General features: G+C 43.5%; 1 protein-coding gene across 1 annotated transcript in view; it reads left to right on the top strand.

Annotated features, from left to right (window-relative positions):
• Positions 1-15,749, top strand: part of LOC124777062 (UDP-glycosyltransferase UGT5-like) — a 113,853-nt gene extending 98,104 nt beyond the window's left edge. The window contains exon 7 of the mRNA XM_047252335.1: positions 14,923-15,749. Coding sequence (XP_047108291.1) covers positions 14,923-15,205 — 283 coding nt within the window. The 3' untranslated portion in view covers positions 15,206-15,749. The remainder of the gene's footprint in view (positions 1-14,922) is intronic.
• Positions 15,750-23,514: the final 7,765 nt, after the last annotated feature.

Here is a 23,514-nt window from a genome sequence, read left to right as displayed (position 1 = left end):
AAATTTCTTCTGTCATTCCGTCTGGGCGGAGCCGACTTTCAGGTACCACTGACAATGGCGCAGCCCTTGAAGTGGACCCCAGATATGCAAAAGGTATTCCACCAAATGAAATCAGATGTGAAGAAAGCGGTTCTCTTAGCACATCCGATACTACATGAACCATTAGCCTTAGTGGTATACGCAAGTCAACGGGCAATAGGAGCAGCCCTCCGACAAATTGCAGAAACCCCTGGCAGCATCTGGGTTACTTTTCAAGCAAACTCACAGCATTGCAGGTCAAAGAGAGCGCATAGGATACAGAACTTCTGACAATGTACGAAGCCGTAAAGTATTTTCGTCCCTACATTGATGCCAGAGCATTCACTATTTATACGGATCACAAACCTACGCTACTGGCCATTAAAATTGCTACACCATGAAGATGACGTGCTACAGACGCGAGATTTAACCGACAGGAAGAAGATGCTGTGATATGCAAATGATTAGCCTTTCAGAGCAGTCACACAAGTTGGCGCCGGTGGCGACACCTACAACGTGCTAACATGACGAAAGTTTCCAACCGATTTCTCATACACATACACCAGTTGACCGGCGTTGCCTGGTGAAACGTTGTTGTGATGCCTCGTGTAAGGAGGAGAAATGCGGAACATCATGTTTCCGACTTTGACAAAGGTCGGATTGTAGCCTATCGCGATTGCGGTTTATCGTATTGCGACATTGCTGCTCGCGTTGCTCGAGATCCAGTGACTGTTAGCAGAATATGGAATCGGTGGGTTCAGGATGGTAATACGGAACGCCGTGGTGCATCCCAACGGCCTTGTATCACTAGAAGTCGAGATGAGAGGCATCTTATCCGCATGGCTGTAACGGATCGTGCAGCCACGTCTCAATCCCTGAGTCAACAGATGGGGACGTTTGCAAGACAACAACCATCTGCACGAATAGTTCGACGACGTTTGCAGCAGCATGGACTATCAGCTCTGATACCATGGCTGCGGATAGCCTCTACGCTGCATCACAGACAGGATCGCGTGCGATGGTGTACTCAACGACGAACCTGGATACATTAATGGCAAAACGTCATTTTTTCGGATGAATCCAGGTTCTGTTTACATCATCATGATGGTCGCATCCGTGTTCGGTGACATCGTGGTGAACGCACATTCGTCATCGCCATACTGGCGTATCCCCCGGCTTGATGGTATGGGGTGTCATTGGTTACACGCAATATTGGTTGCTCGCATTGACGGCACTTTGAACAGTGGACGTTACATTTCAGATGTGTTACGACGCGTGGCTCTACCCTTCATTCGATCCCTGCGAAACCCTACATTTCAGCAGGATAATGCACGACCGCATGCTGTAGGTCCGGTACGGGCCTTTCTGGATACAGAAAATGCTGCCATCGCCAGAACATTCTCCATATCTCTCACCTATTGAAAACGTCTGGTCAATGGTGGCCGAGCAACTGGCTCGTCACAATACCCCACTCACTACTCTCGATGAACTGTGGTATCGTGTTGAAGCTGCATGGGCAACTGTACCTGTACACGCCATCCAAGCTCTGTTTGACTTAATGCCCAGGCTTATCAAGTCCGTTATTACGGCCAGAGGTGGTTGTTCTGGGTACTGATTTCCTAGGATCTATGCACCCAAATTGCGTGAAGATGTAATCATATGTCAGTTCTAGTATAATATATTTTTTCCAATGAATACCCGTTTATCATCTGTATGTCTTCTTGGTGTAGCAATTTTAATGGCCAGTAGTGTATTACATTCGCATTAAGCAACTCTAATGGCGACTGCTCCCCACGACCAGCCCGACAACTAGAGCTCATTGGCCAGTTCACGACTGATTTGCGTCATATTAAGGGAGCGGAAAACATCGTGACAGAGGTTCGATCAGGGGTCAATACCATCTCGCAGACAACCGATTAAGAACAATTGGCGCCGGCTTGAGTGGCCGAGCGGTTCTAGGCGCTTCTGTCTGGACCCGCGCGACCGCTGGGGTCACAGGTTCGAATCCTGCCTCGGCGTGTGTGTGATGTCCTTAGGTTAGTTAGGTTTAAGTAGTTCTAAGTCTAGGGGACTGATGACCTCAGATATTAAGTCCCATAGTGCTCAGAGCCAATTGAACCATTTGAACATTTGGCAGCTGCACAGGCCACGGACTGCAACGACATGAGTACCGGCAAGACGTCACTACTGCACTGGAACTTCAGCAAATGGGGACGGCCAGGACGAAGGTTAGCATTTGGTGTGACATGTCACAAGACAAACCTCAACCTGCTGCTGCAGAAGGTGACCTTCGATAGCATCCACGGACAGGCGCACGTCAGTGCGAACATTACTGTGAAACTGCTGGCGGACCATTTTGTGTGGCTAAACATTAAGAAAGATTGCCGAAGGTGGGAAAAAAAGCGCGTGGCATGTCAAAAATGCAAGATCGGACGACGTGTGCACAAACTAGTAGAAGAGTTTCCACCATTTATGGAGCGGTTTGAACCCGTTCAACTAGATGGTAGGACCGCTGCCACCCTCAAGAGGCTACCGTTATTTGTTTTCTGCTGTAGACCGGTTCACGCGATGGGCATAAGAGGTGCCGTTGGCTGACATATCGTTGGAAACAGTGACAGGAGTGCTTCTGGCAACTTGGATTGCTCGTTTCGATTGCCCTCTACATGTGACCACAGAGCAAGGCCGCCAATTTGAATCGACCTCATTTTTAGAGCTGGCAAAGTTATGCGGATTCCGGCTCCACCACTCGACAGCGTACCACCTTGAAAGTAATGGCACGGTCGAGCGTTGGCACAGGAACTGGAAGGCTAACTTGATGGGCCGTGCCAAGAGATGAACTCCAGTCTTACCAGTTGTGCTTTTGGGATTACGGACCTCTTCCATTTCAGATTTGGGAGCTTCCACAGCAGAATTGGTTTATGGGGAAGCCCTACGCCTGCCAGCAGAATTTTTTGCTGCACTATCGGAAGCAACGGTAAGAGATATGGCCTGTGTTCTGCAGCAACTGCGAGGACACGTTTCCAAACTACATCCGGCACCGGGTTCTCGGCACGGAGACAGGTGCAGCATGATGGATCCTGCAATCGCCTTACTCTGGGTTGTATTAGGTATTACCAAAAGACAGTTTTCACGGAAAGCAGCTAACCGTCTCTGTAGATGGGGTGAAACCTGCCCACATGCTGTTGCCCGAGGGAGAGGCAGGACAACAGCGACAAACAGAGACGGCCCCTGCGCCGATGGAACGGCAGGAAGAAGAGACGGCGTGGGTTGAGAGCCCACTAGCTTCAACGAACGAATCTGGCAGCGTTGGAGAAGGAGGCCCAGATGCCTCTGAGACGTTCTAAACCTGGCAGACGCATAGCATTCAAGTACTCCTATGTCCCTGGAGCTCCGCTCTAATGTGGAGCGGAAGGGGGTGGGGAGGGGGGGGGGGGGGGGCAGGGAACTGCGTGGGAATCTCCGCCACCAGACTGAGCGCACAGTGCGCATTGTTGTTTATTCCGTCGGAGAAAACAGATACTGTTGTTTATTCTTTGTTCTGATTGTATTTCTTTGTTTTTAAAATAATCTTCGCTCATTGTATGGAACTGAGTGAGGCTTTTGCGAATAAAGCTATAGCTTCCCTGAAACAATGTTTGTCGAAATTAATTACATGGATACTGAAGAGCGCTATAAACGAAATTCTTTGCGTTTCGTGTAATATTAATTTCCCTGACATTGCCAGTGTGTTTACTACAACGACATAACATAGTTATTTGTTACTTATTCTTTCAACATAGATTACATTTTATGCAAACACTAATTACAGAAAAAAGCATAAATACATATGCTTATCAAAACGGATTTAAACTTATGAAATGAAGTAGCTGAAAAATACGTGAGACACTGTGTTTTACTGTTACAACCTGCCTCAGGCAAACCAAGATCATCACCTACCGACCCTGAAATGGCCCTAATCTTAGCTGTTGAACCAAAAACACATTTCATATCATGTTTCCACAGAATACTACCAAACCAGTTGGAAATGCTAACTGCGTAAGGAAAAAATACCGTAGACTTTGGTGCCACCTCTTTATTAGCACCACTCACTGACTCACTGTTTACCTATAGCGCAACGCCTGTCCGATCTATCTTCCACTACAGCCATTCTCAAGGAAGGTAATTTCAAAGTGTTTTAACTGAGGCGACATACTTTCAGAGTCTGAGATAACGTTGACTTATGTACCAAAGTACGAAGTACCTCTTCACACTGACCCGGATGGTGACAGATATCAGCCTGAAGATAGAGATCAACGTGTGTCGGCTTCCTGTAAACAGTTTTTCCAAGCGTACTATCAATACCTTCCTCCTGGTCAAGGGAACGCGTCATTTCAGACCTTTAAAGAGTATTAACCGACAGTATTACTTGACTGCCTGTACAGATATTGTAAATTCGTGTAGATCTTGCTGCTATTCAAATTATTAAGATTTATACGAATAATGCCAACACTATATCTTCCGAAATTGACTATTTAACTACGAATCAACAATATTTTCGTTAAAATGAAAAATAAAGATATATTGCGCAAGTCAAATACGAGAAATTTAGATCACTACTCGAATGAAAATACTAACTAGCTATTGGTTTAAAATTATGCCTGTAGGAATTTTACCCTCTCTGCTACCACATAGACTCCACAGAGACTATAGTGCATTCCCTTTTTGAATGGACACCCTAAAGGAAGCGTAAGGATTGTTACTGAGGCGCCGGCCGGAGTGGCCGTGCGGTTCTAGGCGCTGCAGTCTGGAACCGCGCGACCGCTACGGTCGCAGGTTCGAATCCTGCCTCGGTCATGGATGTGTGTGATGTCCTTAGGTTAGTTAGGTTTAAGTAGTCCTAAGTGTAGGGGACTGATGACTTCAGAAGTTAAATCCCATAGTGCTCAGAGCCATTTGAACCAAGACTCGAGAACACAGTTGTATCACATTAAGCACGGGACTTCTCTGCTACTAGAAGGCGAACATATTGTTTCTTCCGCCGGCCCCTGTGGCCGAGCGGTTCTAGGTGCTTCAGTCCGGAACCGCGCTGCTTCTACGGTCGCAGGTTCGAATCCTGCCTCGGTCATAGATGTGTGTGATGTCCTAAGGTTAGTTAGGTTTAAGTAGTTCTAAGTATAGGGGACTGATGACTTCAGAAGTTAAGTCCCATAGTGCTTAGAGCCATTAGAACCATTTTTGTTTCATCCGAAATTTCGTTGTGAAATTCAAAAGTGTCCACACTGAACCGCCCACGGGTTTTGCTAACTATTTGACAGCACATGTTTCCTATCTAGAATATTTATACAGATTTAAAAAAACGAAACAACGCAACACTAATAAGCCTGACCACAATCTATTGGACTCTCCAGTATTTGAATGCTGACGGTAGAAGGGAGGCACCAGCTGCAGAACCCTCCTGTCTTTTAGGCATTGCGTGATGAGGCGAAATTGGGCTTCCTTAACGAAATAGCTACTATTTGCCCACACACAGCAAAAGGGAGTGTGCTGATCAAATAACGTGTGTTCAGGGCAGAAAGATGTGACTTGCCGTGCGTGAAGAGAGCAACTCGACATCGGGAAAGGAACACAAACACGGTGGCAATATAGTCCAGTAAAACTTCAACTTATTTTTTGATCTGAAATTGAGCCTGAAAGGGAGAGTGGGTATTGAGTGATTAACTTGCCCCACAGGTGGCGCAATGGGAGATACTACAGAACAGAAACGACTTAATTTTGAATTACGAGGTTTGTGAAGTTGGTACGAAAAGGAACTTAGAAGTAGAGTATCCTTCAAATGAGATTACACCAACTTAATAATTATCGTAGAATTGTCGCCTTTTTCTAGTATTAGTAATAGTGACAAATTTTACGGTCACGCGTCCCATGTTTCGCCACCTTTACAAGATCTGAAAATGGCTGTAAAGCCGAAACCAGGTATCTGCACAAATAAACTAAAATGTTACCAAAACAACGAGTATTAGAGTTTAGTGACAATTCTCTGTCCTATTTTTCTTTTTGCATTTTTTTCGTTACAGCATTCCATCTCATTTTATTGCTGACGGATTCATATTGATAATGTTGGGTGTACAGATGCATGAAAACGTGCCCGCAAAAACGTATCTCACCTCTGCAAGGCTATACTTGAAAAAACGAACTTCTTCAGGAACTAAGACGGCTGAACATACACACACCAGTGTAACTTACGCAATAGACTTTGCATGGAATTTTGAAAACTGTTCAACACGACTCCATTACAGCCTTACTCACTCCACAGAAAACTTAGGCCCAAACAACTGAAGAAAGGCTTTACGATTTTCAAAATTTTTTTATTATTTTGCGCCATCGTTTTCATCCTCCAAGATTCCAAGTGGTGATATCACATTTCGTGCAAGCTAGTTTGTACAGAGTGGCACAAACTTTTGGTAGAAAGTTTTTGCTACTACGACGTGGTAAATTGTGATACATTCTTACTATAATATTTACGGTACAGCAGACAATCTGAAAATTAATGCAGAATGTAATAAAAGTTGTTTCCTTCGGCCCGTGTAGAGCCGTGGACTTAATTCCGTGATGACTTTGTGGAGAACATTTCCGGCTGCACGAATCTCTCTGTAAATTGCAATACGAAGATCGTGGAGTGTTACAGGAACATCGGTGAAGACCCTGCCCTTGAGGTAACCCCATAAGAAAAAACTCACTGGTTTGAGATCAGGACTATAAAGGCGCCATTCCACACCTCGTCTAGTGAATACTAAGGTGTCCAGGGCGACGATCCGATGTCTAAATGTCCCCTGAAGAAAATGGAAGACGCCTGCAATAATTAGTGTGGACGTGCCCCATGCTGCGTGAACCAGTATTTTCAGAGCACTCGGCGGCATTGTGCAACCGGTACAAGTTCATGTTCCAGGACTTGTCTGTGTTTGTCTTCTTTGACAAGTTCCTGCATAAAAAGCGGCCCAATAATGCACAGTGGTCAGATTGTGCACCAAACAGTGACTTTTTGTTGATGAAGCGGAGCAGCAGCCTGAACGTGTGGGTTGCAGTACCGCTGTTCCGCTGTTAGTGCTTGAATACTCAAATGTGAACTGTTACATCAGTGAGCGAGTTCCAGAATTTTCAGCGCTACAATACAACAATAAAAAATTTGGGAATTTGTGGTAAGGTCTTATGGGACCAAACTGCTGAGGTCATCGGTCCCTAAGCTTACACACTATTTAATCTAACTGAAACTGACGGTTAAACCACAGTCGACGAACACGTTCTAACGCGTGTTTTGCGCCACTGTCTAATAACAACACTAGGTAACAAATGGGGGGAATACAGTATTGAAGGCGGCCGCAGTGGCCGAGCGGTTCTAGGATCTTCAATCCGGAACTGCGCTGCTGCTGCGGTCGCAGGTTCGAATCCTGCCTCGGGCATGGATGTGTGTGATGTCGTTAGGATAGTTAGGTTTAAGTAGATCTAAGTCTATGGGACTGATAACCTTAGATGTTAAGTTCCATAGAGCTTAGAGCCATTTGAACCATCTGAACAATATTGAAAGACTGTATAGCATAAAGCAAAATTTATTATAAGAACGATATCAGTGATGGTGAACCTGTGCCACATTGGGCAGTACAACAGATCTTCTGCTAGTAAAAATAGCTCTACTGAAAGATTCAATGACGAGCTCATTACAGACACAACATCGGATTGGGGAAGATCTGTAAGGTAAATCGGCAGTGTTCTCTCCACAGAAACCACACAGACATTTTTTTACAGTTGTAGCGAAATCGCCACAACCTGACAACAGTGGTAAAGTTACGTTGAGCCATTAGCAGAAAATATTTATCACAATAACCGACAAAAAACCGTCCTAAGTTGCACAGGAAGAACATGTATTTATTGATGACCGGTTTCGGACAGCTTGTCCGTTATCAAATCAATCGTAAATGTAAGTCTTGCATTACACCAGTCATACAAGTGGGAAAATGGCCATGATATCAACAAGTGTGAAAGTAGATAACGTGGTCTCCACGTGTTTCATTGCCAACTGTCAGAGAGAAATCTTTGTGTCGCGTTATCTACTATCACACTTACTGATTTCATAGCCACTTTCCCACTTTCATAGCCAGTGTAACCAAGACTTACATTTGTGGCTGATTTTACGTTTGACAAACAGTCCGAAACTAGTCATCAATAAATAAATGTTCTTCCTGTGCAATTTAAGACGGTTTTCATAGTGGTTATTGTTATCAAACAAAAAATTTGCTGATCAGTTCCAACCCCAGCATGCTGGAGCTACAGAAAATACTGATTTTTGTTTCGAGGTTGACTAAAATTAATCATCATACTTATTGATAAGACTGGTTAAGAAATAACTTAAGTCCACCGCCTCAACTTTAAGGGTATGCTTCATTCCGCAGAACTTACTTTCTCATAATAGCATGTATTGTGTGTACAGCGGAAAAAATGGGTAGCTTATTTTTACATTCGTTATAAAGCTGAGCATTGAATCCATGTCAATGGTTTTACATCAGTGCTTCAATAAATAAAATGTATGTATATAAATTCTGTGTCAGAATCACTAAAACTCCCTTATTGTTTACTAGTCTGAGATCACTGACGTGCCATCTATAGATTTAAAATACAGAAAATTTCATAAATGAGGTGAACAATAGTTCCATACATTTTGTTTTCAAACCTCCATTTTATGAGGCATAACAATAAAAATTATTACTTAATTCAGTCTGTATCAGCCATTAGGCTTTGCACAACGTCATAATCTGTCGAGCTAAATTGCTCTTGTTATGCACATAGTGAAAATTTTTATAGATCGTGACTAACATAAAGACATACAAAATTCATTTGGTAAGTGGTATAAAGCTATAATCTTACCTAGCTTCATACGACTTACCATAGTACCTTGTCATGATCTATGCAATTTTTCAGTGTGTAAAAGGCAACAAGAGCGATTCAGGTAAATAGAGTATGACGATGTGTAATACCTGGTGGCTGATATACACTGAATTAAGCGATATTTTTACTGGTATGTATCGTAAATGGCGGTTGAAATACAAAATGTATGTTGTTCACCTCATTTAAAAAACTTTCTGTATTTAAAAACTGAAGATGGCGCTTCAGTGAGGTGAAACTAGTATTCAGTAAAGGAGTTGTAGTTACCGCGACAGAGGATTTTCATCCACACATTTTAACATAACAAATCGTCTGTCTTCCGATTTTACAATGTCAGTTACCAACGCTTCATTGTACATTGTAAGCGGAGAGATTTACCATGGAGTACACCAACGGGTGAAATTTTTTACTTCTCAAAAGCAGAAGCTGAAGCCCAGAGAACGTAGATCAGCATATTTCAGCTGAAAAACAACAAGACAATAAGGAAATTATTTGTACCCTACTAATGTCATCAATTATTTCACCAACAGATACCCAGATATAGTCCAGGTTGATTGTACTTTTACATTCAACTATCACTGCCAGAGTATAATGTTTTGAACCAGGAATAATGTCACTAAAAACGCCACGTGAGGAGCACATCCTGACCATCTTCTCAGTTTTAGCCTTTGCGTTTCACTTCTGGGCTGTAGGGCACTTTTTACAAGTTTGCACGAACTCTGGCCACGCTTACCAATCTTTGTCGCTCTTAAAGACACAGAAGAGATTGTGAGAGATTGTTTAAAACCAACTGCTACCTTTCAAATCTCATTAGTAATGGAAATAACACCCTTAATTGTCAAAATAGCAATATTAGTGGAAATGGGAAAGTAAAATACGCAGGTGCATGAACTACGGAACAGATTTATGCTAACACGTTTCACTTCAAGCTTGAGATCGCATGAAATCTATCATATGGAACCGCGAAGATACAGACCACAGACCATCTCGAGTACACTGGGGAGCTAAGGAGGTGTTTAGGATTTCTCGCCATTTGCTATATGGGACATGGAAGGAACTCGAACGATTGAGAACTTGAACTTTGAAGGGCAGACAGCACGTGAAGAAATTTTGTAGCAAAGAAAACGAGATTTGTGGTTGAGGTCAAGAACAATGAAAGTTGACTGTGACATTAAGTACTGAATTTCTTTCACGTGTTGTTCAATTGCAGACCGACCGAGCGATGGATCTCTGAAAACATCACTGTCTTTGACATGGTCTGGAGAATTCCATGATTAAATCACTTTGAGGTACTGTATTCAGCGAGCCAATCGGGAACGAAAGCGTCACGTGGCCTAGTGGAGTACTTTTGGTTTAAATACACTAAAGAATAGTCTAGTTGGCTTTTATAGTGGACAGGTACAAGTGTGGTGAAACACTGTTACAGTTGAGGAAATTTATGTAGAATTGTAGTCAGAGTATGTCGTACATTTGCAGACATCATGCTATACATAAGTGCTTATTTTGTGGTTCGTAGTGCAAGGCCTGGCATGTTGATATTTCCGCCATTTTCAGTACTTTCTGTGGTGAGATGTTACGTTCACCACTTGGAAAACGAGTAACCTTTGAAGAATCGGGTTTACATCCATCTGTGCCTTAGAGCATTTTAATTCATCACATTCCCGTTTAATGAGCTTCTTTCAACATATAGAAATATTTCACGTGTACTGATCCATTGTACGCTGTACTTTAAGCCCAGGTGTTGTGAGCGTAATGTTGGCCGTAATCATTATTTAAATGCAATACTATTTTTTATTTAAAAATATTTAAGTTTATTCATGATCTGTAGCCATTACTTTAAAATTCTGTTATCTTTTCGAGCGAGTTGCATACAGCAAACGCATTGAACAAGGTAGCGCAATGCTCCTTCTGGACTATTATTACAAGAATGCTTGTATTTCTCAAGCACACTGAGAAGAAAACTTCGTATATAATTCTCTGCATGTTTATGCGGACCAAAGGTGAATCAGCCATTGGGTTTGTGAGGGGAACTCTAATTTAATTACTTTATGTAAAACATGGCTATTGTAAGTTGGTGTACTCACAGCTTTCTAAATGCAGTAGAAACGTTATGATAAGAGGCTGGGCGAAACATAAGCAAAGTGTGTAACTTCGCTACAGACTTGGTTACTCAAATGTTTATGACAGCATAGTATGGTCATTCAGTTCATTGAATTGCTTACATATGCCCATTAGTACTATGTTGTACAAATTAAATAACTTCTGTTTTTCTTGCGCCATATTTCTTTCAGGTGAAGTCAGAGAGCGTTGATATATGATTTCAAGGCTCTAAATTTTTTTGTGGAAGAGGACATTTCATTCAGGGCACATTTAAATATGCTTGTCAACATATAATTCAATTTTAAGAATGAATAGGAGGCTGAAAACATGACACTAAATAATTTTCGGCCTGTAACACTCTGAAAGAAAGGTTTTTGTGACCTATTTCATCTCTGGAAGTAACAAGTGCATTAAGGCTGATGAAGAGATACCGAGAGAGAATTCACTCCAGAAAACTGTAAATGTTCAAGGAGACAGAATGGTCGGTGAAATTCCAATTTCTTCCAATAGCCACATATGAAAGAGGAAAAAATTAATCCAGCTTTCGAAACTGTTAGTTTCTTCCTGAAAGAGGAAAGAGGGACAGATTGGACAGCGGGGTCATATCACTTTCGAGCTTACTGATCACTATCTCTGCTCGTTCTCACAACAGCTGGGTCCCTATACACCTTACGTCTAACCTGCCCTAGTTTCCGTCTTTCCCCAACATACTATCTTTCTGTCTTGAGAAGTGAAGTAATAGGTTTTTTTTTCATTTTTTGTACTTGTCTGTCGGCAGAATTTCACCTGTTGAAAGTTAGTTACTGGCTAGCTATTCTGCCTCCCTGTAATCCATCATCATTAGACACTAATGGCAACGTCTCGGTCATGTAGCCGTCCTTCTCTGGTCTACGCGATATTTGTCATTTGGTTTTAGTTGCGGCAGTTCATTCTACTCACAACTGCACTATGGATGTCTGCCCTACGATATTTTTCTCTGGGATTTTCCTTCCAACGTGTTTTTTTTATGAACTAGTTTTCGCTAATTAGGTGCGCAGTTGATGTAGTTTTTCTATTGTATATCATTTAAATCTGTGTCGCTCTCTATTAAATTTCTTTTAGTATTTGTTCATTAGATTTTCTTTCTAACCGAATTGTTTTTGTGACTCCTCTTCATATCCACATCTCTAATACTCATAATTTTTTCTCTTCTAATGTCTCCAGAGTCCACACTTCGTAACATTAGCTTAAAAAACTCCAAATAACTCTCTCGATGAATCTCTTTTTTTTCTTTCTATTCTGACGTGTTTAAATTACTCTTGTTTATGAAGGCTTGTTTAGTCACTGAAGTTCTTCTTTTAATACACTTATACTTTGGACAGCAAAGAAACTGGTACACCTTCGTAGTATCGTGTACAGCCCTCGCAGACACACAGAACTGCCGCAACACGACTAATGTCTGAAGTAGTGCTGGAGGAAACTGACATCATGATCCTGCAGGGCTGTACATAAATCCGTAAGAGTACGAGGTGGTGGTGAACAGCACGTTGCAAGGCATCCCAGATATGCTCAATAATGTTCATGTCTGGGGAGTTTGGTGGCCAGAGGAAATGTTTAAATTCAGAAGCGTGCTCCTGGAGCCACTCTGTAGCATTTATGGATGTGTGGGGTGTAGCATTGTCCCGCAGGCATTGTCCAAGTCCATCGGAATGCATAATGGACGTGAATGGATGCGCGTGATCAGACAGGATTGTTACGTACATGTCATCTATCATAGTCGTTTCTAGACGTATTAGGGGTCCCACATCACTCCAACTGCACACCACCTACACGGTCACAAAGCCTCCAACAGCTTACACAGTCCCCTGCTGACATGTAGGGATCCATGGATTCGTGAAGTTGTCTCCATACCCACACAAGTCCATCCGCTCAATACAATCTGAAACGAGACTTGTCTGACCAGGCAACATGTTTCCAGTCATCAACAGTCCAATGTCGATGTTGACAGGCCGAGGGGAGGCGTAAAGCTTTGTGTCGTGCCGTCATCAAGGGTAAGAGAGCCCATATCGACGGTGCTTCAGTGAATGGTTCGCAAGCTGACACTTGTTGATGGCCCAGCTCTGAAATTTGCAGCAGTTTGCGGTAGGGTTGCACTCCTGTCACACTGAACGATTCTCTTGAGCCGTCGTTGGCCCTGTTCTTGCAAGATCTTTTTCCGGCCGCAACGATGTCGGAGATTTGATGTTTTACCGGATTCCTGATATTCACGGGACACTCGTGAAGTGGTCGTACGGAAAAATCCCCACTTCATGGCTACCTAGGAGATACTGTGTCCCATCGCTCGTGCGCCAACTATAACACCATATTCAAACTCACTTAAATCTTGATAAGCAGCAGTAACCGACGTAACAACTGCGTCAGATACTTGTTGTCTTACATAGGCGTTGCCGACCAAATGGTTCAAATGGCTCTGAGCGCTAACTTCTGAGGTCATCAGTTCCCTAGAACTTAGAACTACTTAAACCTAACGAACCTAAGGACATCACACACATCCATGCCCGAGGCACGATTCGAACCTCCGACCGTAGCGGAGGCACGATTCCAGACTGTAGCGCCTAGAACGGCTCGGCCACTCCGGCCGGCCCGTTGCCGACCGCATCGCCATATTCTGCCTGGTTACATACGCCTGTATTTGCATACGCATGCCTATACGAGTTTTTTTCGGGTCTTCAGTGTATTTCTGTTGTCGTCTGTTATTGCAGTTCCCAAGTATCAAACTTATTTACTTGCAGTATTTGAGGGGGCTTCAAAAAGCAATTATTATTGTGGATCGGGTACCTTGTATTAAAGTGACACAAAAACTTGACACTATTTTTGAAAGAACGTCACCAGACCTCTGGAAGCAGTGGTTGGAACGTTCTATCAGATATTCAGTTCCTCAATGACAGGAATCGACTTCGTGATCATGGAGTCATTCGAGAACTGCTGTGTAAACGTCCTTAGCGTTGGAAGTCTGCGACTGCTGCCAGTCGATTCCTTGATTGCCTGGACGTCATCTGTGATCAATGTCGACGACCTAGCTTCCTGATGAGCATCACTCAAGTCTTCACGGCCTTGGTCAAATAATTACCATTATTTCACTACTGGTGTACATGGTATGGGGTTCATTCTATATACCACCAGAATTTCAGGCTGAATCTGTGGTCAAATTAGATTTTTGCCCACAAGAATTGTACTGTCCAGAGTACTTCAACTCTGGAACACGTTTCCGAGGTTGCACCAATTCAGTCACTCACTGCGATGCACCTCGTAAATGAAACACAGCAGAACTATGTCTACGGGAAACCAAGAACATGTATTCTCTTCTAACAATGCACCACTCTTGTTGCACAATGGTCTTAGTTCGGGCAATATGTGTAACTTACTTTCTGAACTCTGCGCCGGCCGGGGTGGCCGTGCGGTTCTAGGCGCTTCAGTCTGGAACCGCGTGGCCGCTACGGTCGCAGGTTCGAATCCTGCCTCGGGCATGGATGTGTGTGATGTCCTTAGGTTAGTTAGGTTTAAGTAGTTCTAAGTTCTAGGGGACTGATGACCACAGATGTTGAGTTCCATAGTGCTCAGAGCCATTTGAACTCTGCTATTGTATTTCCAACCTTAGCTTTTACCCTTTCTTGTCTGTTTGATTTATCTATTGCCATTCTTTTAGTCTCGTTTGTATTTACCCTCAGTCTGTGGTTGTCCCCGATAACGGATAACATATGGTTCATGTTGTTCTCGTAATTTTGCTAAGACTACTATCTCATTAACAAATCGCTTACACTAGTTTAAATTAATGGAAACTGTATTTTTATTTTTATTTTACTCTCCATCTATGTTATGGTCTTAATAAGTAATATCAATATTTTCTTTCAGGTACAAAGAAAACATGAGGAGGATGTCAGCAATATTCCGCGAGCACCAGGCTGACTCTTTGGAGCGCGCCGTGTGGTGGGTGGAGTACGTGATACGTCACAAGGGGGCCCCACACATGCGCAGTGCTGCCCTCGACCTGCATTGGTGGCAGTTTCTGCTGCTCGACGTCATCGCCTTCATTCTGGTGGCAGCGACTGCGGTAGCTGGTGCCACGTTCTACCTCGTGCGGGAAGTGATGGTGACGGTGAAGAAGGGTTTTAGACAGAAAGGAAAAAAGCAGTGACAGATCCTCTGTGTTCTCTAACAATAGAATCCTAGTACACTTCATCAGTGCTTGCGCCCATTTCACAGCATTCTTATTTAATTTTTGGACTGGAGTAAGTTATTGTCTCATAGAGCGCCTAGGAGTGTCCGTGCGTACAAGGGAAAAATACCATATGTTATTGTGATGATTTGAACACAAGAAAAATAGTTGCTGTTTGATTGCAGGAAATTTTATGTATACAAATGCAAACAATTTATTGACGGCCTGCTTAAATGTTCCATATGTGTGCGATCACGCTAAGATAATCATCATTAACCGTTCTGTGATCTTTCTTTTATAGTACATCGTTGTACTTTTTGTAGTACACTGTTGTGTGTATTCCCATTGGACTACCACAGTTGATACACAAGTTCAAGGGGAATTTTCTAGAGTTCTTTAAGGGGTGAGTAGTGTTACTGCACAGTTCTGATGCATTACGCACGTTAGTCATCAGGTATCAAGTACAGGTAAATTCTTTTCCGTGAACATACAATGTACTATACTTATCTTGGAATAAAATTCTTCTGCCTTACCAACTTACGGGGGTACACTTCGAATGTTAGAAATTCCTGAGAACAACATGTAATTTATTTATAGTCGAATAGTTTTTTGTTGAAAGACCAAAACAAATGCGAAGTGACTTATCGTCGAAGAGATACATAGAAAGGCTGCCCCACGTTACATAGCGCAAAAACTGCTGGATCCTTGGTGCGTCATCATGCCATGTGACTAAGCAAAAGTAGTTACAGCAAGCCTCAGTTTAACGAGGTGTTTGCTATGATTCCTTAATGGTAGTAGCTGAACGCTGAGATTATTAAGAAAACAGTTGCTATGACAAGACGCACTACAATAGAGATGTGGTAACACAATAAGAAATAATAAATAACATTTAGTTAGCGTACGCTACAGTTGGTACTTTGGTACAGTTTGATGCGTGGCACTTCATGTCCTAAACCTGATATAATGATATCTAAATAACTTTTCTGTCTCTTGCCAGTCTATTCACTGATAAGCCAAAACACAATGTCCTCGAGGTTGGATGCCGCCTGGTGACGTTGTGGGCACGTGATGCATTATGAAAGTAACAAGTAGAGAAATTCATTGAGTTAGTGACTTTGCCAAAGAACAGGTTATTATTATACAAAGCCCGTGAATGAGTATCTCGACAACTGCGAAGCTGGTCGAATATTCACGTGCTACTGTTGTGAAGAGGTAGGAGGACAGTGAAACTACCACAAGGCGCTAAATGGTTGGACGGCCAGGACTCCTCACAGAACGAGAGGTTTGGAGGCTTGTCTGCTCTGTAAAGTGGTATAGATGGTGATCTTTGGCGTCTTTGGCGTCACAATGTTGGTGCATGTACAAATGTTTCGGAGCATGCTGTTCATCGTACATTCTTGAACGTTGAGCTCTGCAACAGACCACCCCTAAGTGTTCACATGCTGACCCAATGACATCGCCAATTACGATTGCAGTGGGCACGGCACTATCGGGACTCGACCGTCGATCAATGGAAACGTGTCGGCTCTGGGGGCGAACCACGTTTTCGCTATACTAGGTCTATGGTTGTCTCCACAAACGCTGTCATCAAGGTGAATGGTGGCTCGACATGTGCAGTGGGAGACATTCTCCTGCGCTGGGGTAGGTCCGGTGGTTATAACAAGACTCTCTGTCAGCTGCAAACCACCTGCGTGCCTTCATGCTTGATAACTATCCCTTCGGCGACTTCACCTTTAAGCAGGATAACTGTCCGCGACTCGGACGCAGTACCGTGCTACAGTGGTTTGAGGAGCATTATTGAATTCATATTGATGTCCCGGTAAATTCGCCTGATGTAAATCCTATGGAATCCATCTGGGTCGCTATCTGCATCTACATCCATACTCTGCAAGCCACCTGACGGTGTGTGGCGGAGGGTACTTTGAGTATCTCTTATCGGTTCTCCCTTCTATTCCAGTCTCGTAAATAGGTGGTCATAATGTTTTGACTCGTCAGTGTATTATTGTCACTATGACCGTACATAATTTTGTAGACACTCTGCCGTGGTCCTTGTTCTCCGAAAACAGTGATTGCTAAGTCGGGAGATAGTATCCAGAGTACTGTACTGAGCGAGTTGCAGACACTGAACTGAAGTGTCTAACTGCTGGTATGGAACTGTGTGTGCGTCCACAGCACATCATGTTTTGAAGTGTGTTGTCAGAAGAATTCCCATGTTTGCCAGTACAAGACAGAAGCAAAGTAGTTCATAGTTGGCAGTGTCCCCTATTGGCTGCTGTCCACCCTACTGGCAGGCATAACCAATGTGTTCGACGACGTGGTGCTGAAGCAGGAATTGTTCCAGGTTTGTGAGCGCCATCCAGGCGTTACCGTTCGGATCTGAAGGGCGCCAGGCGAGTGGTTATGCTTGTGGGTGACTGCATTTCGTGGTACTTCTTGTGTACCTTGTAGGGAAGCAGCCTACTCACGCCGTATAAAATTCACATCAGTCTTTCCATTGTGTGCCAGCCAGTCCGCTGTAACTAGCTCTGATGTCATAAATGTTGCGCAATACTTTAAAAATCAAGTAAATAACCTGAAACGTTTCTAGCATGTCAGGAGTAATACTAAATCAGTATGTGTTGAATATCAGCTCAATAACTTTAACCATTTTCGAAATTTGGATGTTTTTCTGTAAAAATCATTGGCGCAACAGAAAAGAGCTAGAAACTTAAAAATTTATATTTAGATTCCTTTTTCATAATAATTTAGTAGAAACAGTATTCTGGATCTCTCAAATTAAAATTTTAGTTGAAATTCATGATTTTCTGGTTTTTGTCTTTAAAATTAAGGAAGCAAGATAGGTTAAGTAGGGGAATAAATAAAGCTAGGATGTTTAAATTTAAGTAGAAGGGAGATCCGCTATAATCATAAAGATATGAGAAGTTTCAACTGAATAACTATAAAACTATAGCGATAGTGTATCTCCAAAGGGCAAGTTCAGAGATCGTCTACTGCATGTAGTGTAATTAAATTATTTTTCTCGCCCAAAATAATTGACTTAGCCACGTCAGACTTTTATTATGATTACTTACTTGTGTGCTGATTGCACAATTAAATTGAAAGCTTCATCGGCCATCAGCAAAGGAAGCAATGATTTATTCGATAACTTAAAGTGGTGCATTACTAGCCCAGCAGCTAGTCAGGAGAGTAGATTTGATCAGGCGTTCCCTTAGCCGTCTGCACCGCGGCTTTATATATAAGAACGCTGCGCGAGAGAGGAAGGCGGCCATCCTCTATTGCCGTATCCACCGCCACCTTAACCAGCACCGCCTCCTTCCTCTTATCCAATGTGGCTTCCGGCCTTCCTTCTCTGCTGACGACCAGCTCCTTAACCTTACCCATCTTCTTTCCCTCCAACTTAACTCCCGTCGCTCTGCTATCTTTGTTTCCCTTGATCTCCAGAACGCCTATGACCGTGTCTGGCATCCCGGGCTCCTTTTCAAACTCCAGACCTATGCTCTCCCCATCAACTTCGTCCATCTCGTTGCTTCCTTCCTCTCCCATCGTCCCTCCTATGTGACTATCCACAATTCCAACTCCCGTACTTTCTACCACTCTGCCGGCGTGCCCCAAGGTTCTGTCCTTTCCCCTCTCCTCTATCTCCTGTACACTGCTGATATGCCCAAACCTCCCCCTCCTGTTCATCTTCTCCAGTTCGCTGATGACACCGCCTTCCTAGCCCTTTATCCTACCCTTCAACGGTCCCAATGTACCCTCCAAACCCACCTTGACCAATTCACCGCTTGGTGCAACCAGTGGTTCCTCCGTGTTAATCCCTCCAAGACCCAGACGATCATCATAGGCCGCACCACCCGCTCCTTCCGCCTCCATGATTTCTACCTCACCATTTACGGCCGTCCTATCCACCTCACTCCTACCCTCACATACCTTGGCCTCACACTCGACCGCCACCTCACCTGGACTCCCCATCTCCTTACCATCCAAAACAAGGCTCACAACCGCCTCCGCCTCCTGAAACTCCTGTCCGGCTGGACATGGGGTCTGCATCCTTCCACCATCCTTCACACCTACAAATCCATGATCCGCCCCATCCTTTGTTATGCCAGCATCGCTTGGATTTCCGCCCCTCCCCGGTTCTATAAAGCCCTCCAAATCCTCGAACGCCATGCACTCCGCCTCGCCTTCCGCATCCGCCTTCCGTCCCCCACGCGCATCCTCTATGACCTCATCCCCTTCCCCCACCTTCTCCTTTTCCTTGAACACATCCGCACACTATATATTGTCCGCCGCCTTGATCCCCCTCACCCCTGGTGTCCCCCTTCCTCTCCACTCCCAACCAGTTGCCGCGCCTTTCCGTTGTGTCCCTCCCTCTCTCCATCTCCACACCCTCCATCTCCTTTCCCAACAAAACTTCCACCGTCTACCACTTCCGGATGATGAGCTTCGCCCTGACATCTACCCGTCCTACCAACTCTAACCCCCTCTTCCTGCCTCCTCCTCAGGGCTCCCTCTCCTCCCCCTCCCTCCTTCTGAGCGGATTTCCCCTCCTACTCCCCGTCCATCTCTTGTGCCTTCTTTCAGTGTCTCTGCGCTCCCTCCTGCCCTGTCTTCCCTTTTCCTCTCCCGCCCCATGTGTCTCCTGCCTCTTCGTGAACCCACGGTTGCCCCTCCTCTCTTCATCCCGCCGCTTCCCCAGCTGCCCCATGCTCTCCCCTCCTTTTCCATCCTCTCTGACCTTTCCCTCGGCAGGTCCCGCCTGGTAGTTTTATTCTTCGTCGTGTGTGCTCCAAGTGGGTTTTAAGTGTGTTGTTTCGGAGTGTTTTTAATACTGTGGCCAACTTTTAACCTGTGCATGCGCATCCAGTGTCTTCTGTGTTTTAAGAATCGCCAACTGTGTTTTTTAACTTTCTGGTGACTTTTTTAACTGTCCCCAATGAACTTCTACATGTCAGTGTATTTTTACCTCCATTTTCTCCCCTTACTCTGTTTTATGTTCCCCTTTTTTACCTCCTTATGTATGTATTATTTTATTCTTGTTTTAGTTGTCATTCACTCGGCTGAAGAGCGGCGGATTGTGCTGCTGCCAGCCCTCCCGTGCCCGTATGGGGCAGGGGCATGAAATCACAATAAAGAAAAAAAAATAAATAAAGAGAGAGGAAGGCCCCAGTTCTCTCCAGACACTGATTAGCGCACCATCTGTGCTGGGAGCCGCGTCGCATCGGTATCATTGCTATAAACAGCCTCGGATGCCGTAATAAGTTACTCGGGATACGCGTAACCATGAAATCGTTTTCGAGTGGAGTGTTAATTCTGGGATGACTTTAATGATCCATCTTCAGTTTGCGTATGTCGTATTCTCACGTGCCGTCGTGGGACAGACATTCTACCATTATTTAGCATGGCGTTTGATGAACATTATCATCAAATTATGGCGAGCATTCACTTAAACGTTTAATTTGAACAGTTATAGTTGCATCAGCGCATTAGACTCTGAACTGCTGCTCTGGTTCAAAAATGGCTCTGAGCACTATGGGACTCAACTGCTGTGGTCATAAGTCCCCTAGAACTGAGAACTACTTAAACCTAACTAACCTAAGGACATCACACACATCCATGCCCGAGGCAGGATTCGAACCTGCGACCGTAGCGGTCGTGCGGTTCCAGACTGTAGCGCCTTTAACCGCTCGGCCACTCCGGCCGGCTGCTGCTCTGGTAGTTGGATTGTGTGGATTCTTTTTTGGTCTGTGACTTTCAGAATATAGTGAACATTTTAGAGAGAATCGTTTTTGATTATGAATCCCAGACAATCTTCTAATTCCTCAGAGCTATAAGCTGTAGCTATAAGTGTATTTCTCAGATGCAGTGAGCACTAGGAATTCTAATTACAGGCTTCACGTTTAGCTAATCACTTTCTGGTTGCTAATGTTGTAGTTAGAAAGCCAGTGTTGAGAAAGGCAAACAACAGCATTAAATAAATAACAGGAACATTAACAATAACTCTACCTGCCGCCCCACAACCTCTTGCTGGTATCACTAGCTGTTTCCTTTTCCATACCTTGAACTAAATTAAAATCCGTCTGAACAGGTCTCAAAAGACCCTAACGGTAATGACTGTTGATGGAGCCTTTATTTCTCAATCAAGTAGCTCCTCAATTTGCCTCATAAGGGCTGATTGCATCCTTCTTGCCAATAGCTCTTGGCAGACCATACAGCCAAACCCACCAGTGCTTAACTTCGGTGATCTAATGGGAACAGGTGTTATCAGTGCGACCTATTTTAGTACCTGCAATGAGTTATTAGCTCACCACGACAGGTCTGGGATGAAACAGGTGCAGAGTAAGCTGCAAGCAATGATACGTTACGATCACTATAATAAATTAAATTTCATCTCTGCCGTACTGCAAATTAAATAGACGTGGCACAACATTTTGTTATGTCGATAACCAGCAACAATGTTAAGTTTAGCCTCGTGTCTGCTATACTTTTAGAGATACACAGAAACGTAGAGAACAATTGAATTTAGAACTTCTATGAATCAGTATCTTCCTGATAAGTTCATAAGTGTTAGCTAACAGTAAGTGGAGAAGCTTCAGGATATATACATCTCTTCAGTTACAGGGAAATAAGTTCCCAGTGAAACAATTTTTTTACGAAATACTTTTTTCCTTCATTGATATTATGTTTCATGTTAAATAATGTCAATTTCATCTGTTTTATTACTTGAGTGAATGAAGGAATAAGTTGTTATGTATGTGACATTTGAATCTTTACAATTGCAACTGAGTGCATAAAGCGCGGTAACCCAGACGTGAGATGCTGATTGTAAGGCATACTGATATAAGTAGGGAAAGCTGTGAACTGTGAAGCACCCAGTTTACGGGACTTCATTATCATAATACACAGTTCAGTATTTCAGACAATCGATTTTGTATATATACAAAATGAAGTTCCCTAAACTGGGAGCTTCAAGTTTACCGCGACATATAGATAACGAAGTTCCATAAACAGGGAGCTTCACAGTTTACAGCGATATATATAACTCATGGAGGATAGATATATTAAAGTGAATCTTAAATCGTAGATTGACAGGCATATTGCATCCTTGGTTAGTAAAGCGATACGTACTACAAATCTCACGTGATTGTAATCCAACACGGGATTTTGTCAACTAACAGGCGAAGTGCTTTAATGGCTGCAAGCAAACTGATCAGAACGTCCACCACCAACAAATGCTCTTTTTGATGATGAGAGTTAACTGTACCAGTGGCAAAAGCCTCTAGGAAGTTATAGCTGATGCTAGCGATAGTTGCCACTGCATCACCACAAATAAACATGTTTCCCAGTCTTCGGTCAATCGACCAATGGCAAATATCCGACCCAGTAAATTGGGTACCGAATCGGTTTTCACATAATTATCGACGCCACCAAAAACAAAGACTTGTAAAATAAAGTAGTACCTCATGTTTAAAAAATTGGCAACAAACCTAAAGAGTGATTTTCTCGATGTGAGGCATATGTGGGAGGAGTAATATGTAGCCGCTGTACAGATGCCCTGATCCTGGCTATGCTCCATTTTTTGACAGAACCTGAACCAAACTTACTCTATCAGTACAGAAATAATCCACGCTAAGAGGAAAAACTTTCTAAAGATCTATGTACTGTATGTATACGATGCCTCTACACGCGAAACACAGTGACGCATGAAATACGCAGGCCTTCTCCCATTTTAATAATACACACAACATGTCAGCAGGTAGTTGTCTCTCCAAGCTCACTAAAATTACTTCCAGGTGCCTTGTGGCACTGAACCATATGAAACGAACCTTAGTGACTCTGCCTAGAATCGCCCTCCATGACGAACGAAACCTGGATATATATTTGACAGTACCATATAATACTATTTCGTCTTCTTAACAATCTCCTCTTGCTGGTTTATAGGTATAAAATTTAAAAAAATAACTAAGCAGCCTGAGAATTCCTCCCAGTAGACACAACTGCAGAATGGCGGTAGTGGCACACATTCAGCTTAAACTCCAAAGACCGATCATGGAAGCACTTCCGAGTACGTGCTCTTCTTGTCATACCATCTAAATTTGGTTGTACGCGCAATCCATTTGTAAACTTCAAGCCCAACTACACTATCTTGTGCGTACTGCGACGTGGATACCCCAAGGTCACGGTAAGGGTTCAGGAGCCGATCCACCAGCAATGACAAGAAACTTGCATGTATCCTTTCTATGCACAGCATTATTCTAAACACCAAAACGCACACTTAGAAAGAAAATTTA

Source organism: Schistocerca piceifrons, chromosome 2, assembly GCF_021461385.2.
Source record: "Schistocerca piceifrons isolate TAMUIC-IGC-003096 chromosome 2, iqSchPice1.1, whole genome shotgun sequence".
Lineage (NCBI taxonomy): Eukaryota > Metazoa > Arthropoda > Insecta > Orthoptera > Acrididae > Schistocerca > Schistocerca piceifrons.
The sequence above is the reverse complement of the archived record's forward strand: the minus strand, read 5'-3'. Positions and strand labels throughout refer to the sequence as shown.